Below are 21963 nucleotides of genomic sequence, written 5' to 3' on the forward strand. Positions count from 1 at the left end.
CAGACAGAACCGTGGTGGTACATTGTGACAACACCATGGCTATATCCTATATCAAGAATCAGGGCAGAACCCACTTGTTCTCCCTTTGTCAGACAGCGGAGCTGCTAATTTGGGCAGACCAGAGTCAGGTCAGACTTATCACCAGATTCGTCCACGGAAAGATGAATGTCTTGTCAGATGGATTACAGTAAGTTGATGGGGTCAGGTCCTTTCTCCAGAGTGGACCCTGCACTCCAGTGTCTGTGACAGTCTTGAAAATTGTGGGGCAGGCTGACAGTGGACCTGTTCGCCACATCAAAGAATTAACTTCTTTTGTTCGCCAGTCCCGGATCCTCAGGCATGGGCAGCAGATGCAATGCTGATAGACTGGTTGAACCTGGACCTCTACGCCTTTCCACCATTCAACATGGTGAGGGGCGGGCGGTTCTCAACAAATTGAAGAGTGTAGAAACATATTGATGACCCTGTTAGCACCTTTTTGGCCTCTTAAAGAATGGTTCCTGGACCTTCTCAAGCTTCTTGTGGATTGGGAAGTTAAAGAATGGTTCCTGGACCTTCTCAAGCTTCTTGTGGACTTCCCAGGGTCACTGCCTCAAAGTCCACACCTTCTCAAACAGCCTTATCTCTTGAAGTTCCATCAAGAACTATCCACTCTAGCTCTTAAAGGCTTCAGACTATTCGGAGACTCGTCAGAGTAAAGGGCTTTTCAAAGCAAGCTGTGGAAGCTATTCCTAGATGTAGACGTAAGTCTACCACGAGTCTACCAGGCCAAGTGGGCTATCTTCCGCAGGTGGTGCAGTAGCAATAACATCTCGTTTGCTAAAACCACTGTAAGCCAAATAGTGGACTTTCTTCTCTTTCTCAGGACTTCCAAAGGACTCTCTCCATCGACTGTAAAGGACCATAGAGCTATGCTGGGATCAGTCTTCAAGCATAGAGGTGTAGACTTGGCCTCCAATAGAAACCTAACGGATCTGATTAAGTCTTTTGAGACTTTTAAACAGGTGAAGGACAACTCCTGTGTCATGAAACCTGGATGTTGTACTTAAATTGTTAACGGGTCCTGCTTTTGAACCTCTCTGTACCATTTCATTCAAGAATTTAACTAAAAAAAGACTTTTCCTTGTTGCCTTGGCAGCTGCCAAAAGAGTGAGCGAGTTGCAGCCTATAGACAAGCGCATCGGTTTCTAGAAGGGAGATGCTGTATGCACCTTCCTACTTAGCTTCCGTGCTAAGAATGAGTGTTGTCTAATCCCTGGCCATGCTTGTTCTGTATTAAAAACCTTATGGACATTCCAGAGGAGGAGGAAAGGGTCCTTTACCCAGTGAGGGTGCTGAGGTATTATATATAGACAGGACATAAGAGAATCAGAGGCCCTGCCAATAACCTCTGGTGTTCCGTCAAGAACCCTTCAAAGCCATTGTCTAAGAATGCTCTTTCATTTTTTCTTAGAAGTCTGATCATCGAGGCACACTCAAATAGATGATGTCCTACCTTCCTTTAAGGTGAAAGTGAAAGCACACAATATTAGAGCTGTCACCACTTCGTATGCCTTTAGGCATAGTATGTCGCTCTCGATTATCCTCCAGTCGACACACTGGAAATGCAATTCCGTTTTTGCCTCACACTACCTTAAAGAAATTGAAACAAAGTACAAAAATTGCAGTATCTTAGGCCTGTTATTTGTGGCTGGCTCGGTATGGGGGGAGGAAGCATAGGAAGCAACCCTTCCTATCTGTAACTCCTTTGCCTTGAAATTTTGGGTGTCTATTTTTTGGTGGGGAGCCTGAGGGTACTTATACCTGGAGTGCCCACCAGTCTGTGGTAGTGGTATGATGGTTTTAATCTTTATTGTTGTTAGTGTTGGTAACTATTTTTTATTGGTCTATTGTATTTTGGTACTGTGCCCAGGGCAAGGGCAGCTTTCCTGTTTTGCTTTATGGGTGCTCAGAAGTCTCCTTCACTCTAAGGCCCCCCTCTCAAAAGTGGGGACTTACCACGGCCATTCCGCTAAGTCGCTACAGGTCAAGATGAGCACAGACCAAGGCAGTAATCATCTACTGTGGCTCTCTTACCAGGTAAGGTTACAACAAGCATATTATCAATGCTAACAGATTTTTATGTTGCAAATTCATCCTCTTATCTGATTGTTTTTAGGATAGAATATGTCCATTTATCCCACCAACTATCGATGTGCGATTCCGCTATGTAATTACTTGGTAAGTTACATATATGAAAATGGTATTTTCATAAGATTAAGTTTCATGTACACTTACCAAGTAATTACAAGACCAGAGCCCTCCCGCCTCCCCTCTGAGGGACATTAAGCACAAAAGTGGTGATGATCGCTGTTAACATTTTACCTGTTGTTCCCCGATAGAGGGCGGGGTAGTTGCCTGTACTATAAATAAATGAGTCGCTACTGCGAACTTCAAATTTTTAACTGCTGTGCAGGTGGAAAGTATAGCTATGTAATTACTTGGTAAGTATAGATGAAACTTAATTTTATTATGAAAATACCATTTTAACTTGTGACCCTGTCTGTTCATATCTCTGAGTGTTCTTAACATGAATGTTTATAAGTAGAGTGGTGACTGTATAGGTACTGCATTTTACATTCATGCTCATGTGTTTTTCTGAGTCCATATACTATGTCATCTAAATGTTGTCTTTTGATGTCCTAGATTATGACTTCGCGCCTGTGTTAGCAAGGTGAGTGATGTAGGTGCTTATTTAGGTGTATTCTGACTTACATTGAAAATCGGGTTGTTACGCACTGCTAGGCATGTATCTCCGTCGTAACCTGAGGATCGCCTGTAGATGCTTCTGCTCGTGGATGCATTGAAGGAGGGTAAGGTGTGCACCTGAGGAGCCTGTATACCTCAGTTGAATGGACAAGGAATGAACTGTAGCTACACATCAACATTATGGAAATTTGGGTGGTGGTGCTGCTAGCCTTGCATGCCTTCTTAGGTTATTTGGTTAGTCTTGCCAGTGTTGATGAGAAACAACATAACCATACTAACTTATATCTACAAGCATTGGGTGTGGCTTACCTTCTCCTCTTTCAGTAGGTAAAGCAGATGCACAGTTGGGCAGATTGCCATGTTGTTGAGCTTTTAGCCTAGTACATTCCAGAAAGGATGGATGTTTTAGTAGATCAGCTCAGCTGCCAAGGGCAGTTAGTAGGGACAGGGTGGTCCTTACACCTTCAAGTGAGGAAGGCTGTACAAGGCCAGAGAACACGATAACTGACTTGTTTCCAGTGCAGTTACACAGGAAGTGCCAGTGTTCCGTTCTCCACTGCCAATCCTTGGGTGGGCCTGGAGGCTGCCTTCCAGCACCTTGGTACAATCTAGATGTTTTGTCTTTCTTGCATTCAATCTTTTTTACCAAGTGATCAACGGGGGGGTGATCATCCTTGGGCTTACAGTGGCTTGTTAACCCCGTGTTAAATGGTTTCTCATTCTGCTGTGGCCCACTCTCCCAACGAGGGAAAAAGGGCTATCTTTAGTAATTGGTGTAGAAGTAGTCTCTCTGATCAGAACTTTGGTTCTGTGGATTGTGGACTTCTGTCTCTATCTTCAAGACAGGCTCCTCTCAGTCTCAGTAAGTGAAACGGTATTGCTGCCTTGAGCCAGGCCTTGAGACTGAAGGGTATGGACATCTGATTCAGTTGTGCTTGTAAAGAGCTTTGAGCTGTCTTGCCCTCTGTGGGGTCTTTGGCTCCAAAGCAGAGTGTGACTTTTGTCCTTAGCCTTGATGAAATTTATTGATGAGTATCACGGTCTTTCTTCTTGTGTAGTACTTGAAGGGTTGGAATGCCTTTCGTTCTTGTTCATTAGTTCCTGGGTTTTGAGGCAAAAACTTGAAATCCATCGTCTCCCGATAAGAGATAAGAGAGCTTTTGTGTACCTCTCTCCTGGATCTTGCCAGTGGTCCTGACCAAAGGCTTCTTTTCCTGATGTTAGCTGTTAGTGCTACCTAAGTCATATCATACCTCTTAGGCTATAGTGTGTGTCAATACCTCTTTGCTAGTACCAGTTATAGTAAAACCAGTTTAGGATGAAACTAGGCCCAGTTAGAGAGGTTGCCACTTCTCCGTAAGCTTAATCCATTTCCTGTTCCCTACCTCTCTTTTTAGGGGTATGATAATTTGGTTGTAAAATTTCCCATCTTGTGTTGTTCTCCTTAAATCTCTTCAGTTAACCAATAACCACATCTTAAAATTAGTATGGTATACCATTTCCTCAACTGCTTGTCCTTACTTCCATAAAGATGTGGGAAATGTATGCAAAATTAATTTTATATGGGAACATCTGACAATAGAAATAGAGTTGGAATATCTTTTATCGCATAGCAACTTAATACCGTTCATTGTAAGACACATTGATCAGATTTATCAATATTTGTATCCATCTGCAAGATTTTTCTTTTCTTGTCTTGGAAAACAGGAATTTCAGATTCTTGCATGGTGCTTTTGCTTTCCTTTCCTTTATGGTAAACTGAAGAGCTCAAACTGCATGACCTTTTTTTGACCTGACAGACAGGAGATGTGGGAGTGTATCTGCCACATCTTAGAAAAGGAGATGTGGGAGTGTATCTGCCACATCTTAGATATTTCATCACGTTTAGTGAAGGCATATGAATGAAATTAGGGAGATGTGACGACGTCTCTAATGGGTACTATGTTTCAACTTAAACTGGTTTTACTATAGCACAAGAAGTAGGTGTCCAGGAACACACTTTACTTTCTGGCTTCATTCTGCAGTCCAACAAGTTCATGATGCTTCTGGCGAAGGAGATAGTTGTACAGTTCAGGTGAGAGCTCATGAAGCCAGGGGGCATGGAACCATCCCTGGCATCATGGGGTAACTATTTGGTATTACTGTACAGGTAATGAGGGCAGGTGCCTGAAGCTTCTGACCTCTGCACCTCATTCTACCCAAGGAACATCACCCTCTGTGGTGCTGTTCAACAGGTTGTGTAGTCACCTAAGCTCCTTTTGAGATGGAAAAATGGCTGCTCGACGGGTTGTGTAGTCACCCAAACTCCTTCGAGACAGAAAAATACTGCCCAACAGGTTGTGTAGTCACCCAAGCTCCTTTGGGACAGAAAAGCACCTTTCATATAGTACTTGGAGGGTTTAAAGCTTCTCTCCATTCTTAATTTTTCTTTCCTCTGCAAGGCATCACCTATGCCTGAATACATGCTGAACTGGGAGCACATGCAGGTGACTACTCAATCGAGTAGCTATTCTTAGAGCTTCATCACTGAAGGTGTGACTCCCTCTGCTCTCCCTTTTAACAATGGGAGGGGGAAGTGGTTGTAGAGCTGTAATCTGAGCCCATCAGTTCAGTTGTATTGGCCAGATATAGTTGCCATCCCACTTACACCCCCTGCAAGGTTACACTTTGTTCTACAAAGAATTACTTTTTCAGGTGAGATTTCAGACATATCTCATTCGTGCTCAGTGTCCTATTGCTCTCTTTAATCCTTATGCCTGACTAAGTAAAAGTTACAGGAATCATTTATCTCTTATTTCCCAGCTCAGCTACCTGTTGCTGAGAGAAAGGGCTTATTTTTGCGAGATGAGTGGAAGCTCTCCCCCACAAACCTTCCCTAACAACCAGTTAACTACCTTGTTACAAAATTTCAATGATAGATTCTAGCTTATGCTAATGAATACTCCTACATAAAAGGCTGTGGTTTGTATACCAAGGAAAAATACAATTTAGTTTTAAACATTAAAATTTTTTTTTGTCATTTTATATGAAAGGTATGTCAGATTTGTATTATAAGGTAAATATAAAAATAGAATTCTAGAGACAGTTTGGTTCTTAGTTGTCTCTAGAATTCTGTTTTCATATTTTTCAAGTACAGTATTATTAACATTACACAGTATGTTACATGATTCAGGTATGATGTACTGTATTTGGTATCAAAGAGTATTGTGTAGTAATGATAATTGCCATCTTTCTTATTTCAGAAGATGGTGATTATGTACCTGACAGTCAAGTGTCAGAGTTGGGTGCCAGTTTACTGAGATATTCACAAAACGCCAGGAAAACATTTCCCTTCTCATTAATCTTTTAGATGAATTTGATTTTAAAGTTCGCTATCCAACAATTAAGCTGATGACTAATTTGTTGAAAAATAGGTAAGGTTATTATGTTTTTCTGAAGGACATCATCAATTTATTATATTATACTTGTCCCTGCAAATGCATTGGGTATAGGGGCGACCCTTGCAAATTAAATAATCCAGAAATAAATTGTTTTATAGAATGGGGCATTCAGTCAGCCAAAATCCTAGTTGTTTTGGTGCTAATAAACTGAATTCAGAACACCCCTTTTCTTTTTAGTAAATAAGGTCAGAACCATGAGTCACATATCCATTCAGACCACTAACAAATTTAAACACAGTTTAGTTTCTCATTGCAGAGTTAGTCTTTTTTAATGGTTCCTTGGTCCTAGTTTCTTATATTTATTTATACAAATTTATAAACATTTGCTTTGTCCTGTTTTGTTATCATTTACAGTATAAAAATATTTACAGCTCAGTATGGATGTAAAGTAACTGTACATTTTAAATTCAGTTATTTGGTAGGATAGCATGTGAAATGATGCATAAGGGAAATTGCAGAAGTTTCATATATGTAGATTTTTTATTGATGAGAGGGAAGTAGAGATGGCTTCAACATGTCCCTTGCACAATCCTAGGTCTCCTGTGTGTATCGAAAACATTAGACCCAGACCTACTTGGATGAGAATTATGAGATACGAGAAGGGAGACTGGGGATGAGTGGAAATTTGCAGAAGATAAGCTTAGGAAAGATGTGTGGTGGAATTTCAAAAAAGACCTTGTGCATCATATGGCATTGAAGGCTATGAAGAGGAGGAAATGAAATAAGCACACTGTCAGAAATGAATACTATGACACACACGTGCACAAAATGTATGGTAGAATTTCAAAGAGGCTCTTGCATCATGTAGCACTGGAGGCAGTGAAGAGGAGGAAATAAGATAATTTACTCAGAAATGAATGCTGAAAGAAAAGAGAGAGAGAGAGAGAGAGAGAGAGAGAGAGAGAGGGAGAGGCGGGGGGGCAGGCTTGGTCAAGAATATTTCATGCTAAAATTACTTAAATTCACATGGTGTACAAAGCATTGTTCTTTAAGGTGATAATTTAATTATGCCTTTGGAATTTAGTAAAATAAATAATAAACACTAACATGAAGAAAATAAAAGATTCTGTGCTAGGAAAACAGATTCTGTGTTGTCAAAAGTTTAAGTTCTGGTAGCTTACAATGTGTTTTGAATGGTGTAATTGAGGTCTCTGGACCCATGGGGCTGATGAATAAGTAAATTTTTGATTGTGTAGCTGCTGTCTGTCCTCAAAGGAGTTACACTCTCTTGGTCCCCCTAGGGTTCCATAAGATAGACCAACCAATTGCAAAGAATTCTCTTATAACTGGTCTCATCCAGAATAGTGCTTGTTGGCACAGTGATAGGATATAAAGGATTCAGGACAGGGGGGGCCTCTATCTCTTGTCCAACAGTGACTGGCCTCAACTCTCTATTTGCACAGATGTGACAACAGCGTATGCCAGCCATTACACTCTGGTCTGTCCAAGAGTTCACTAATCCCCAGATTTTGCTTCAGAAATTGTTTTACTATGCATTTTTCTATCATCATTACACCACACAAGCTAAATACTTAGTTTTAAGACCCAGTGAAAAGTTTTAGTTCCTTAAAATTTTAACTTATATTTGTTTAAATTGAGAGCCAGTAGGCCTCTTGCAAGGTGGGAAGTTAGGAATAGACCACTAGGCTACCCTGTAATTACTGTGCTGTTTTTTCATATGTTACAAAGTGATAATTAGCATTCAGGCAATTATATTAGACAATTTTGTTAATGAAACTCAGTATTCAATGAGTTTTTTGACATTGATAAATAATTTGAGGTTACTGAAAGGGTAAATCAGGATAACCTAACTTCTTGTTTATGAAACACACGTGATCGTAGTTCCCAATTGTGCTTGACTTACAAGCCTGTTTTACTAAAGGCCAGTATTTTCTCTAGTACTGTATTTTATAATAAAAATAAATAGTTTTTTTGATATTGACAGTTCCCCAGTTATCCTTATAATTGGGGTTCTTTTCAAGTATTACAGGAAATACATTCCTGCTGATCTGCTTCCAATGGGTACTACTTGGCTGGTTGTAACTTCACAGGTGTTGAGTAAATTGTTGTGACACTTGTCTTATTCTTAAGGGAATACAAAAGTACTTTTTTGAAATGGTGAGCTTTCCCAAACAATTTAAATTCATAGAGATGCTGATTTTATATATTTATGGTAAAATAATTCCAATACAGGCAGTCCCGGCTTACGACGGGTGTGGCTTATGACGTTCCGAGATTACGACGCTTTTCAAATATATTCATCAGAAATTATTTCCCGGTTTATGATGCATGTTCCGGGGATACGACGCCGAGCCGATGGAAGAAATGTGGCTACAAAATGGCGAAATGATCAAAATTTGGAATTTTTTTTATGAAAAAATGAAAATGCAGTTTACATTGTTTTCAATAGGTCCAAAGCATTAAAAGTAAGGTTTTCTTAGGATTTGTTACGATTTTTGACGATTTTTTGGCTTACGACGATTTTCGGCCTGTGGGCTACATGACCTTTACCTGGTGCTTGGGAATAGACAGGGTAATCAAAGGTTATGAAATTTTTAGAAATATTTAATATGGATATCCAATTAGTTTTGTCTTAATTGAGTTTAGAAGCATTTGTGAGTAAATCATTTAAGGCAGTGTTACACTAGTACAGTAATTGTGGATTATTTTAATTCATTACTACTATATTATGGGTATGACCCATAGATCATGTTACTTTACATCATGCTAAGGACACATACTTGTGGTCATGTAGGCCTGTGTTAATGTGAAGTGTTTGCTGCCTATTCAGTAGTATAGGTAGCTAACACTAGGTATTTTTTATAAAGCAAAGTGGGAAATGAGAGTTTATTTTGTTCCTTTTATCACTATACTGGGCTACTGTTACACAGGACCTACACATTACCTGTGCCACGGCAAATTACTCTGTCTGCTTTTCACCTGTGGAAATGGCTCATAACTACCTGCTATGAGCCAGCCCCTGAAGGAATAAAGGAGAATTTGGTTGGTTGCTGGACATGTGAAATATGCAACATGCTCCTGGCAGCAAGTTTATATGACAAAAGAGCTCATTATTAAGCGGACTCTATGAGTTATAGGTTTCAATAGGAGTATGGAAGAAGAAGACTGCTGTACATCGTTCCAGCATAACTATGGCAGTGTTTCCATCCCTTTCTGAGCAGAATCCACATTTGGGTCAATGCTCCAAAAGCAGGGGATTCTAGGAACTACTGCTTATCTGTTGGAGATGAAGAGCCTTTCCTTGGGAGAGAGGTCACTGATACCCGACATGAAGTGGATAAAGCCACTGGAATTTCCTTCTGAATCAGGAAGATGTAGGGAACAGTCTTCTGCTTTACATGAGAGAAATACTTCTGTGAGAATCTTGACTTTCCTACGAAGGAATTATGTATTGAAGGGTCCACCCAACCCCATGTGTAGTGTCTGTACCTTGTAGGGGTAGTGATTTATCCTGGACTTCTGTACTGCCAGGCAGTGGTCATATGACTGTCTTGGCTCAGTCAGTTCATGCAGACTTCCCTGATAGGAAAATTCCACTTGTTGTACTTCTGTACTGCCAGGCAGTGTTGATACGACTGCCCTTAGCTCAATCAGTTCATGCAGGTTTTTCTGTTAGGAAAATTCTGCTTTCTGTATTTTCTGTATTGCCAGGCAGTGTTGATATAACTGCCTAGGCTCATCAGTTCATGCAGGCTTCCCTGATAGGAAATTCTGCTTGCTATATTTTCTATACTGCTAGGGAGCGGTGATACAACTGCCTTGGCTCAATCAGTTCATGCAGGTTTCCCTGATGAGAAAATTCCTCTTGCTGTACCTACTGTACTGCCTGGCAGTGTTGATACGACTGCCTTTGCTCAGCAGTTCATGCATACTTTTTTGATGAGAAAATGGCATTCTTTCCCATCTGCCGGGAACTTTTTTGAAAAGTCTGTTGTTGCACAACTCAGTGAATGAGCCTGACAACAGAATTGCTTAATATATACTGCTCTTGAAAAAGGGTAATCTTGGAAACAATACTTATGAGAGTTTTCCTCTTCCTTAGCCTAAGAAAGCTTGGTGTATTAGAGCCATACAAGCCTCCAGTCAATACTAAAGGACCCTTCAGACAACAGAAGAAAGGACAACAATAGTATCCGCACCCCTTTCAAAGCAGACAATACACTCCTACCAGGGAAAAGAAAAATCAACTCCTGGACTGCGTATTATAAGGAAGGGAAGAGGTGGAGCCCAGTAGGGCTTGCATGGTTGGGGTTGTTTTCTACAGCACAACATGCAGTGGAAATCCTCCCCTTGGGGACATAGTATAATTTTCAGTGGACTAGGGGTAAAAATGGGCTAGGGTAGAGATGGTCTCACCCTCGCAAACCTCTGAAGTAGTTTTTTCCAAAAACCAGACCCCTTTTAAAAAAAGGTCCATAGAGAAAGATGGCTTTATTTGCCACCACTCTTCAGTGTCCCCAAGAAGCATCCCTCCAAATGGAGGGTGATCCTTGACCTGTCAAATTTAAACAAACATTGTTTGTATAAATTTTTATATATACTGTACTTACTTATTTTATGGGAGCTCAGGAATGAAAGAATTTAACTGGTGGCCTACCTAGATGATTGGCTAATCTGGGGAGCCACCAGAGAAGTACACAGACAAAACCTGAGAGAGTAGTCGACAGACTCCTGTTAAAAGGATTCCTAATAGGAACAAGTCCCACCTTACATCCAGCAGACTTTTTCTGAGGCTAGGACTTTGTTGTGCTATTCTTCATGGCCAGCTGTCTCTTCCCAACAGCACTCAAATCAGAGTAAGGAAGGACCTGAGAAGATTATGTGCACAGCCCAGTTTTTCCAAGTGACAATTGAAACAAAGCCTGGGCCTGTTACAGGGTCTGTGGTAAGTTTTAAACAGTCTTGCTCTCACGTGCTAGAAAAGGCTTTGTGACTGCCTTCATCTACCTGGGAAGATACTCTGTCTTTGGACCTGGAAGGGGTTTCTGGTAAACAGGCCAACCTGACTCCACCATTTGTACAAGTGATAATACATGCAGATGCCTCCTTGACATGTTGGGGAGTTTAAATCGATGCAGAAAGCTATCTTGTACTACCTAAGAGCAGATAGATCAACATTACCGTTGCTACATAAAGCTCAGAGACTATTCATAATGAAGGCCTGGCACTGGCACTTCTAAATCATCTCCAAAAACATCACTACTAGTTGAAAGTGGGGAAAGTGACCTAATAAGTATGTGAAATTCAAAAAATACAAACAGGTGATTCCCCTACTAGAAAGTTGTTTGAACAAAGATATGCTTTTCTAAATAACCATCTTCCACCGTGTCCAATTTGAAAAAATTGTCTTAATGAATTAGTAGTGATCAAATTTCCTTCAGAACTAGGGGTAGTAATCATTGTATTACTTTGATGTTACTCTGAAACATTATAAACAATACACAATAGAACATAATTTGCAAAGGTTCACACAGTGCAGTTTATAGTAATTGTTTGAAATCTCTCTATCAAGTGTAGGATTTGCTGCCATTCATCAACTACAAGAAATTTATACATTTTACTAGACAATGTTCTATTTTTGAAGGAGAGCTGAGTGTAGTAAATTTAGCACTTACGATTACTAAGAATATGCTACCATAGAATTTTGTTATTTTCAGTAATTAGGAGTTTTATTAAAGCCATTCAGAACTATTGTCCTGAAAGTTCTTGTGTGCAACAGATTGAGTTTCCTTTCCACTTACTAAATGAAACTTGTATAACTATTGAAATATTTTGGATCCCACCCATGTTGGCATAAAGAGGAATGAAGATGCTGTGAAAGCAGCCAGAAGCTGCAATTACTAACACCAAATTGAACATAATCATCCTGGTCAGTGATTATGTATCATCTTTAAAACCCCTCTTGGTCAATAAGTGACTGCCTTCATGGAATAATGAAGATAACAACAAATTAAAGCAGATCAAACCAGCGGATGAATTATGACTTTCTACTAACCAAAAAGAATGTCACGCTGAAATTATTTTACCTTGTATTTGAATTGGCTACACTTTTATAACCCCTTGATGCTTAATGAATAACCCACAATCCTAATCTCTGTATCCAGAGAATGCATTTCAACACTAGCAGTTATGCATGTATTATAACTGTTAGTGTTACATGTCCAAGCTTCATCAAACAATCAATTAAGGAAATTTTGTCAATCTTCATCATTTTCAATTCATTCATTTATCAAAACTGAATTGATTCCTCCTGACTTTGAGACATTTGTTAATTGACTGCCCAGTCTTTTTAACTTGGGAATTGAATCCTCTCTGAAGCTCAGCCTCAAGTTACTTCTTCTTGAAGTCAGTGTGTTATCCACTTCATTGATTTATAAGCGTGATTTAGATATAAATGCAGCTTTAATGGAGGGTTTGTGAGTGACCAGTGATATTAAAGAGTATCTTTATAAGGGAGGAAGCATACTGGTGGTTAGATTTGTACTCTTTTAAGCCCATGACAATAGCAGTGCAAATTGTCCCCATTTCTGGAGAGGGTTCTTGGTAGCTAAAGCTTTCATCCTTATTTTCTCATTTCTCATCTCATTCTTCAACCTTGGCATTTTAGGTGATGTAGGCCTCCAGGGTTACTTGCTTCTATGTCACAAGGTTTCCCTTTCTTATGTGGATATCTGAAAACTTTCCCTGTACATGCACCTCTAATCAGTTTCATCTTCTTCAAATATGTTGCAAAGCAATGAACTTTTCTAAGGTGGGTTGCTTCAACAGCTTCCTCATTCCATGTACCATACAGTTCCCTCTCACAGTTCCCTCTTTTCTCACTTACACTTTGGAACTTCTACAACTTTACTCATCCCTACCGTAGTTAAGCTGGATTAGCTGCAAAATATAAATAATTATAATCAAATATGTATTTTTTTTATACAGACTCATTGATTTACAAAAATTCCCACGTCCCTATGTTCTTACTGTCAAAGATGTAACAAAAACAAGAATGAAGCTAGGTTGACATCCAAGTAACATTGTATATGCTTTGCTCACTTAAATACTTGCTCACCACAAGTAGCTCTGAAAATTTTTGTCTGTGACATTGCATTGAGGAACAAAATTTTTATTGTATATAATGAGTTTGTATGGAAAGATGATTTTGGTTTTAGAAAAAAATCATGCATTTTTGTTTATGTAAACCATTAAATTATGACACTCACATCTCACCCATCTAATCAGAAAAAAAGTATCTTACTGATGGAACCAGGTGAGTTGTGGGATTTTCAATCCCGCCAAGGGAGTACTGTCTTCACATAACTGGCACAATCATCTTTTTGTATTAGATACAGTATAGGGTTATAGGCAGCCCCTGGTTATCAGCGGGGTTTCCGTTCCTGGCAGCTTGACAGTAACCGAAATTCAAAGTCTATGGGTGCCGCAATCCTCTTTACGGCACCCTAGACTGTGTCACAACCAGATATTTTACCCTAATATGTAATAACTCTTTCATTAAAATGTGGAATTTCGTTTGCCTAATCCTTTACTATGGTCTGCATGGTATTTCTGCAAATTTTTAATGCCAGATTCGATGAACTTACAGGTAAACCTTGGTCTAGAGAGAGATAAAAAGTCACCTTTTTCAGAGCTCTTAATGATATATTTCATCTCCATTGATATCGTCTTCCTCTTCTTAGTGGCACTTCCATTGGATGCAGCTTTCTCACATGTGGGAGCCATGGTGAATTAAAAAAAACACACCCTAAGGTGACAAAGTATCAAGCAGCTAGAACCTTCCGTACATAGCTTACTTGTGTAACGTGCGATCTCGTGTATCGAGCAACCCCCAAATTTTCGCCCTTAAAAAATTTTATCATGTATCTTGTGCATCATGCAAGTTCCTTTTTTCAGAGACCAAGTTACAACAGACTAACCTTTTTTCCTTCATCTCTTTATTTATCCCGTCTTCTAGTTAAATAAGTTGAAAAAGTAAGAGAGAATGATAAAAGTACTGTTAGTCATGTTATAATCGTTGTTTAAACGCGGACTTCCATAAACAGCTGAACGAACAGTTGTTTTGCTATGAATCGAATCTGATAACAGCTGTTTTGCTTGCATTTCAGCCATCCCATCGTATGATAATAAAAAATTACTGAAGTTATGTTACAAATGACGTTAAGTAGAATAGGACTGATACATTTTTACATTATACAGTGGACCCCCTCCTATTCGTGGTTCCAGATTCGCAGCTTCACCTATTCACAGATTTCTCTGTGGAACATATGTATACATTATTTACAGAAAATTTGCCTATTTGTCGTATTTTTTGTAGAGAAATATTCACAAATTACTGTACTGTATTTTCATATAATTTTCATGACTAAATGCCCTTTTTGTGATAAAACTGTTAAAATATTCAGGTACTGTATAAGCATTTTTAGATTGTTTTTGATGTTTTGAACTACCAAAATAGGCAGTTATAAGTGTTATTAGAGGGGTTTTAAGTATTCGTGGATTTGAGCTATTCGCAGGGAGTAGTGGTACGCATCCCCCACGAATACCAGTGTCAACTGTACCTTGATTCACTATGGAGAAAAGATCAGAAAGGAAATGTAGTGCTAAATTTAAGCTGCAAGTTTTGTAGCTGAAGCCTAAGAAAACAATGGTCAAACTGCTAACTATAAATTATCGTGCATCGACAACATGGATGAAACTCGACTGTAAATAGTAGTGGAGAAAAAAATATTTTAATCAAAACTACTGGGCATGAAAAGAAAAATTATTTTAATCAAAACTACTAGGCATGAAAGAACTCATTTTAGCGTTGTTTTCACCCTGATAAAAGTTAAATACGTAAAGTTCATATTATTATGAATTCAGGTGAAAATAGCGAACGGATTCTGTTAATTTTTTTTACGTAAAAACATGCCCTCAACACCATCTGTTAACAAAAAAATAACTAAATTTAGTTCACAATGAGAGACACTTACATCATATTTCAAGTTAAAAACACTTTATATGATGAAAAATAACCTTGTCCCATATCAGTAGAGTTTCTAGAGGTTCATTTACGCTAACTAGAAGCAAGAAAATCGATCTGAATTGAGTTAAATATGGTGAAATAAACTTAACTCATAATTGCCCTCAGCTGATTTCTAAAGTCCAAACCAAAACATTGATTGCTTTGTTTGTATTTTATAATACAGTGGTAATATAAGAATACATACAATATTATTGGATACAGTGAAGTAAAGCATAAGTTTTTAAAAGATCCATGGAAAAGATGCATATTCGTTATGTTTGTATTTTATGAGGGTCTCACTGTGCTTAAGCCACCGATAACCAGACTGGTGCTGTAAACCCCAGTTATGAATATATTCGACAAGCCCCGTAAAACCAAAATGCTGATGACTGGGGGTTGCCTGCACTTTCAACACTGAATTAAATGTAAGGCTGGTTTGTATGTATGAAGTATAACATTTGAAAAAATTATTTTAAGTAAAATTTAAAAGTTTTTTTATTTTGTTTAAATGAACTGGTATGTGGTCGATGATCCTTCATTACCATTTTATTATGCATTACAGTACCTGTATTCATTTTTCCCTCAGGCCAAAAGAGCTTCAACAAGTAATTTTAGTGATTCCCAGTGGAGTGTCCAAGCTAATGGACCAGCTCTCTGACAGCCGAGAAGTCATAAGAAATGATGTAAGATCTAGATGTTTCACTATTATTTTTAATAGTTTTATTGCTTGTGAAGTAGACATTGCTTTTTCTTGGTTTATGGAATGAGCTTTGCAGTTGGCCAAAGTTTTAAGTTTGATATTGCAAATGTAATGGAATGGTCACTGCAGGGATGGAAAGGGAACTTTTAGGTTAACGAAGTTAAGGTAGAATACAGTGAATATCTTTTTTATACTGTAAACTCAAAATATTTTAAGTGAGTCTGACAATTCATTGTACAGTACATTTAACTTTTTGGGGATTTCAACCCGTTATCTTAATTGATCAGTGCTGTAATTGACAGAACTCAAAAGTGGAGGTAGTTGGTGCAGTTCATTTCACACATGGCAAATAACTCTACCACCTCCAGCAGAAACAACACCGGGAATAGTAATAGTACCTATTATTATAATAGTTTCAGTTTGTAATAACCTTTATTTCTGCTCACAGTTATACAGGAAGTGTTAGAAAGAAAATTCAAGAATATGGTGTGTTGGTGTTAACAATGGCATAACCAATAAGTATGGTATTGCATTGTTTGCCTTGTAGTTTACAGTACAACACAGTGGCCTTACTAGGGTTGGCATCACCCAATTGGAATTCTCCAGACTATACAGAATCTTCATTAATGTTTTTTGTATGGAAATTAGTTTAAACTGCAGTTCTGTATATGACTGAATCTAATATTAGCAGTAGTGATGAAAAACAACTACATTATCAAAATTAAAATTACACTTACAAATTGTAGCATACAGACAGGTGAATTCTACAGTTATATATATTTACATAATTTTAAGTAGTTAAAGAAGTTGGTTAGAAAACAGTTGAAACTGAAGTAAAAACATGTAGAAGTACATTATGTTCATTTCATTGTTAGCCTTTAATGTTAAATAAATGAGGTACACTACTCAGTGGATTAGATTTCCATAATCATTGCTGTCTCAGAGTAGAAGTGGTTGACAAATGTATCGTGAAATATAGTTTTATAAAATAACCTAATAATAAGCAAGTACAAATATATGAGCATTTCAGTACTTAATGAACCTCTTTCCTAAATCAAACTTGCCTTTCCTGGCCTTCAGGTCTGTGAACTTTTGAATTACTTTGTCAGTGCTTTAAACAACTCTTTTAATTAATAATGCCAGATTGAAGAAACTTTGATTTCCTTGGTAGATTGCAAATAGTTTTGCATAAGCTAAACTTATAGAAAGTTTTTTCTTGACATAACCACTGACAGGGATATTTTTATGAAAATAGTTATTTAGAAACAGTACACTAATTTTATATATACTGTATTCATTTTAGGGTCTCCTGATGGTGTCACATACTGTAGTGTGTAACCCTGTCAACCTCCTTGTGATTCCACTCTTGCGCAGTAGGCAGTATACTAGCCCCTCAGTGTATCAGATGCTTTGGGGATCTGCCCTAAATAAGCAGCAAAATTGGAAAAGTGACAAAACCCATTAGTATAGGCCATTAGCACAGGCCACCTTGAACATTTAAGAAATCCTATAGCCACCGGTGTTGCCATATAATTTTTAGCCTAGGGTAACATATACTTTTCAGTTACCATTTAATTTAGAAGATTTACCTGTATCACTTGTGCAAATGTAGCCTAGCAAAAAAACCATCATAATAATGTTGCTGATTATTAACAGATTCTGGTTAGTTAAAGTTTGTTAGGTTGATGGGATGCATACAGTTTCTAAGTTTGTTAGGTTGATGGGATGCTTACAGGTTTTTGTTAGGTTGATGGGTTGCTTACTGCTTCTGCAATTTTCTTTAATCTCTAACTACGGTGCTTTCTTATTTTTCATTTATTTCTTTTGTCCTCTTCCTACCGATTTAGTTGTCCAAGTTCCTCATACTGTCTCATTCTGATTTTCACCTTGGCATTTAAGAAAAATTTTTTCAGAGCAGTCCTGTAAAAGCTTAGAATGACTCAGTACTCTGATTGAACTCCATTTGGTATGTAATTCTAACTTAACTTTCCAGTATAACTTTTCCATCCTATTTTTTTTTGTTTTATTATTATATGTGTTGTAAAGTGATTTCTAACATTTAAAAGTTGTTTATAGAGATTTGAGAATTTTAAGATACTTTAATACAGCTAATAGCCATGTTTCCAAGGTGATCTCATATGGAACTTTTATAAATTACTTCATACTGTTTAGTTACTATGTAAAAAGAAGGGATGTTTCTGATTTAGCTAAATGTATCAGCTTTTAAGATTTACTTTAAATTTCTGTTGCAGACGTTACTGCTGCTGACACAACTCACAAAAAGCAATACTAACCTCCAGAAAATTGTTGCATTTGAAAATGCATATGACCATATGTTTGAGATAATTCGAGAAGAAGGTTTTGCAGATGGAGGTGTTGTTGTAGAGGACTGTTTGATCCTGATGCTCAACCTGTTGCGTAACAACCCATCTAATCAAACATTCTTCAAAGAGGGTTAGTCTATTCTTTGTAATACTTTCAGATTACTTTTCAAGACTTCAGATTGGAATATTTGCTTGTTATGTAAAGAAGGAATTCAGAACAGTGATGTGTCAGTATGTTATCTCATTATGACTTAAGTCAAATCATGTTTTTCAGGCTCTGGGTTTGTTGAAATACTAGTAATTAATTACACACTGTATTTTTGGTAGAGTAGCAGTTTATAATGGACAACAGTATAGGTAGTAAGATAGTTAAGATTATGGCTATACACTGTTGTTATACATGCCCAATAATCATAATTAATTCTATTCTGAGTGAGGGGAAGGGATGATGGCACTGAAAATTGTGATTATTTCTTTGGCATAAAACTAGGTTTTGTTTTAAAAAACTTAATGTTTCATGAAAACCTATTAATCATAAGTAGTATGAGGTAGAAAAGTAGGTACTTTCAAGAAAAACACACTGTGACAAGGTCAAACAGCGAGGTGATGGTACTCAAACCCCAAGGCATTGCTGTTGAGCTGGGCAAAAGTCTCCTGAGTAACCTCTATCTATGCACAACGAGGAAACCATGGAAGCCTACATGAAAAAGTACAGATGTTTAAAAGGCCACTTATGCATAGCAGAGGCAAAGGGAAGACCATTGCACTGATGCACAGTATTCTAGACTGAGCATATACCCAAAAGATCAGTGCCAAGCCCATTTTACGCCCAACCTTGTAACAGAAAGAACCAGGGAGTGGCCTCTGATGATTCAAAAGGTAGACCTATTGACTCCTCCCAAAACCCCTATCCCCACCTCACCAGGATGTTAGTGTTTTGCCAGTGGAATCTGTCATGCTATAAGTGGGACTTGAACTTGAGACCCCTACACTGTGAATTCCACGTGAAATCAACTTGAGAGTGTTTGATTTTGGCAACCTAGAGACAGGAAGGACAAGAGTGAGAGGACCACAGGACATAGGGGTAAGCTACTTGATTCGAGAGCCCCACTCAGATACAAACTCTGGGGCCAACTGAAATCTCCCCCAAACACCAACAGTTGCATTTTGATACCCTGCTGGAAGAGCTATAAAGCCCAGTGAAGCACCTACAAGGGGATAAGGGAAACAGGAACACAATCTCAATGATGGTGTCTGACAGTGGCTTAAAAACACATGAGGCCAACAGGGCCACTGACAAGTCAAAAGCTGAACAAGAACAAATGTTAATTTACTATTAGCAGCCCATTCTTGCAGAGGAAGCCTGAAGAGAAGGTAGGGGTAAGACCTGGTCAAAGGGAAGAGAGGGCCAACCAACATTCCTAAGGAATAAGTTAGTAACAAGGGAACCAGTGACCTAGGGAGTCAGGAACCCTGTACATTGGACTGGCCACAAATCCTGGTGTGAGTATGTAAAGGGCGAAGGGATGGGACCTACTGTCCACCGACAGCAACTGCCATAACCAAGGAAAACATCCCTCATTAAGGATTCACCTGATAACTGGGACTCAGGAATATGCAGAAGCCAGGGAGGGTTATAAAAATGATGGAAGAGATTTCACCAGAAGTCTCTTCTTAGGGAGAAGTCATAACCATGATTGGCAAGTACAGGCAGTCCCCGGTTATCAGTGACTCAGTTTTATGGCGCTTGTCCAGTGACGATAACTGGATTGTCAGCGCCGATATTTGTCGTTTTCTGGTTATCTGTGAGTTTTGGTTATTGTAATGCCATCGATAGATGGTGACTGCCTGTACTTAAGATTGAAAAACATCTACTATGGCCAAAAAAAGAGTAAAACCATGAGAATTATCTGAGCCTGAGGGACATCTGGAACTGCTGAGTCTGTCTGCACCACTCAAAGAGGAAAGGGTGTGAGGAACCTTAGGTTGTTCCTGGATTGCAGCAGCCTAAACTGCTAAACCTGGCTGTGAACAGAACTGAAGGAGTTGACAAACATGCAATTAGACCGGCCTGGGTCCCTTCACTCAAGCTGCTGGACTTTACAGACCTCTGAGGAAGGAATTACCCTGAAGGGAGGAGCTGATGATGTAGATATGTGGGGTTAATTGAGGCATAACAAACCCCTTGGTGTACTTGAAATGACAGGACTCATTACCTTGACTTAACAACTAGTCATGAAAGTGAGGAGTCTGAGAATGTTGTCTCTAGATCAGAAACTAATCCCAACAGCCCAGCTTGTTGAACTGGATGACCCTGTTCAACATACCAGAAAGAGGAGTAACTGTGCTCTTGACACCGATCAGATCACCAGAAGCAAGAGAAGTGTAGAAACAGATGGAATCAAAGGATCCCATATTTCTTAAATCCTCTAAGGAAAGAGTCCAGCAGCATAGGTGCAGTGTTGAAGTGTTGCCTTAAAAAAAAAACTGAGACCTGCTCTTGCTAGAGAAAGATCAATACCACCATCTAAATACCCCATTGTCAACCTGAAGGGCAGTGAACAAACACTTTGTAAGAGGATGGAGTACACCCAAGGTGGGAAGGTTACAGGCCTGTCTCCAGTGTCCTCTGAAAGGAAAATTCAAATAATTCCCACTCTTTCCATTTTGAGCATTTAAATGCTGGTCAGATTAAGTGATCTGAGAAGGCACTAACACTTGAAGGAAGGAATAGCAAACAAAGAGCTTGAGCTTCCCTCCTAGCAGTGACAGGAAAAGCTTAAGGAGAAGGGGACATCTGAGTGAGGGGCAGGACCCAGGAGGAAGAAGCTCTCTTAGAATCTTCAAGGTGGAATTGGGATGTGCGCATCCTGGATGAGACTTGAGAGACAGACAAGGCTGCTGTGGTAGCAAAGAGAATGGTAGCAGTAACAGTCCAGCAGTGCATTAAACACATGGCCTGTCATGAGGAAAAAGCAGAAACTTTATACACTGGCAATACCAAATGAGACCTGAAAAATGATAGGCCATACCATCAACAGAAGCAAGGGGAATCAGTTGGCACTTGTTGGAGGAAGCACAGCAGTAACATATCAAGAATTATATAGGTGGAAATGGAGTGTAAGGCAACTGTCACTGAACAGAACAGAAACAAAAGTCAGTGTTAATACTTAAAAAAAGAATAATTCACTGTATGTAAAAAGAATATCTGAAAATTCAGGCCTATAGTTCAGTATGCTTAATTAGAGTAAGTGTCTTCCTTAAAGGCTAGCACAGTTGATGGGAAGATAAATAAAAAAAAACACTAAGTCACATATTCTGAGAAGTGACAACACTGAAAAGCAGTAAATATAAAGAAGAAATAAGAGTGCAAGGCAACCATTATTGTGAATAGAAAGAAACATAATTATTGTTCTCTTAAGGATAAGACAGGTGTGGAAAGATTGCCAGCAAGATAATGAAAAACATTAATTTACATGGTTTAAGAAATCAGAACATTAAAGTAATAATATGAAAACTGGTGCAGCCATTATTATGAACAAACCAAAAATCAGAATGAAATTTAGTACAGTTATACCTCGATCTTACACGATTGGAGTAGCACGAAGTCACAGACAAGCGAACTTTCCATTGGAATCTAACTAATTTTCATATGCAATTTTTTCACAGACACACAACATTTGCGAATCCTCAAGATACCCTTTAAAAGTGTTTGTTTACATT

At 38.6% G+C, this 21963-nt stretch overlaps 1 protein-coding gene across 1 annotated transcript in view; it reads left to right on the forward strand.

The window, feature by feature from the left end:
• The window catches only part of p115 (General vesicular transport factor p115), a 311820-nt gene that overhangs the window by 67325 nt on the left and 222532 nt on the right, over nt 1–21963 (forward strand). Inside the window, 4 exon segments of the mRNA XM_067084261.1 lie at nt 5991–6032; nt 6035–6161; nt 15803–15899; nt 18169–18370. Coding sequence (XP_066940362.1) covers nt 5991–6032; nt 6035–6161; nt 15803–15899; nt 18169–18370 — 468 coding nt within the window.

The sequence above is a fragment of the Macrobrachium rosenbergii genome, chromosome 41 (genome assembly GCF_040412425.1).
Source record: "Macrobrachium rosenbergii isolate ZJJX-2024 chromosome 41, ASM4041242v1, whole genome shotgun sequence".
NCBI lineage: Eukaryota > Metazoa > Arthropoda > Malacostraca > Decapoda > Palaemonidae > Macrobrachium > Macrobrachium rosenbergii.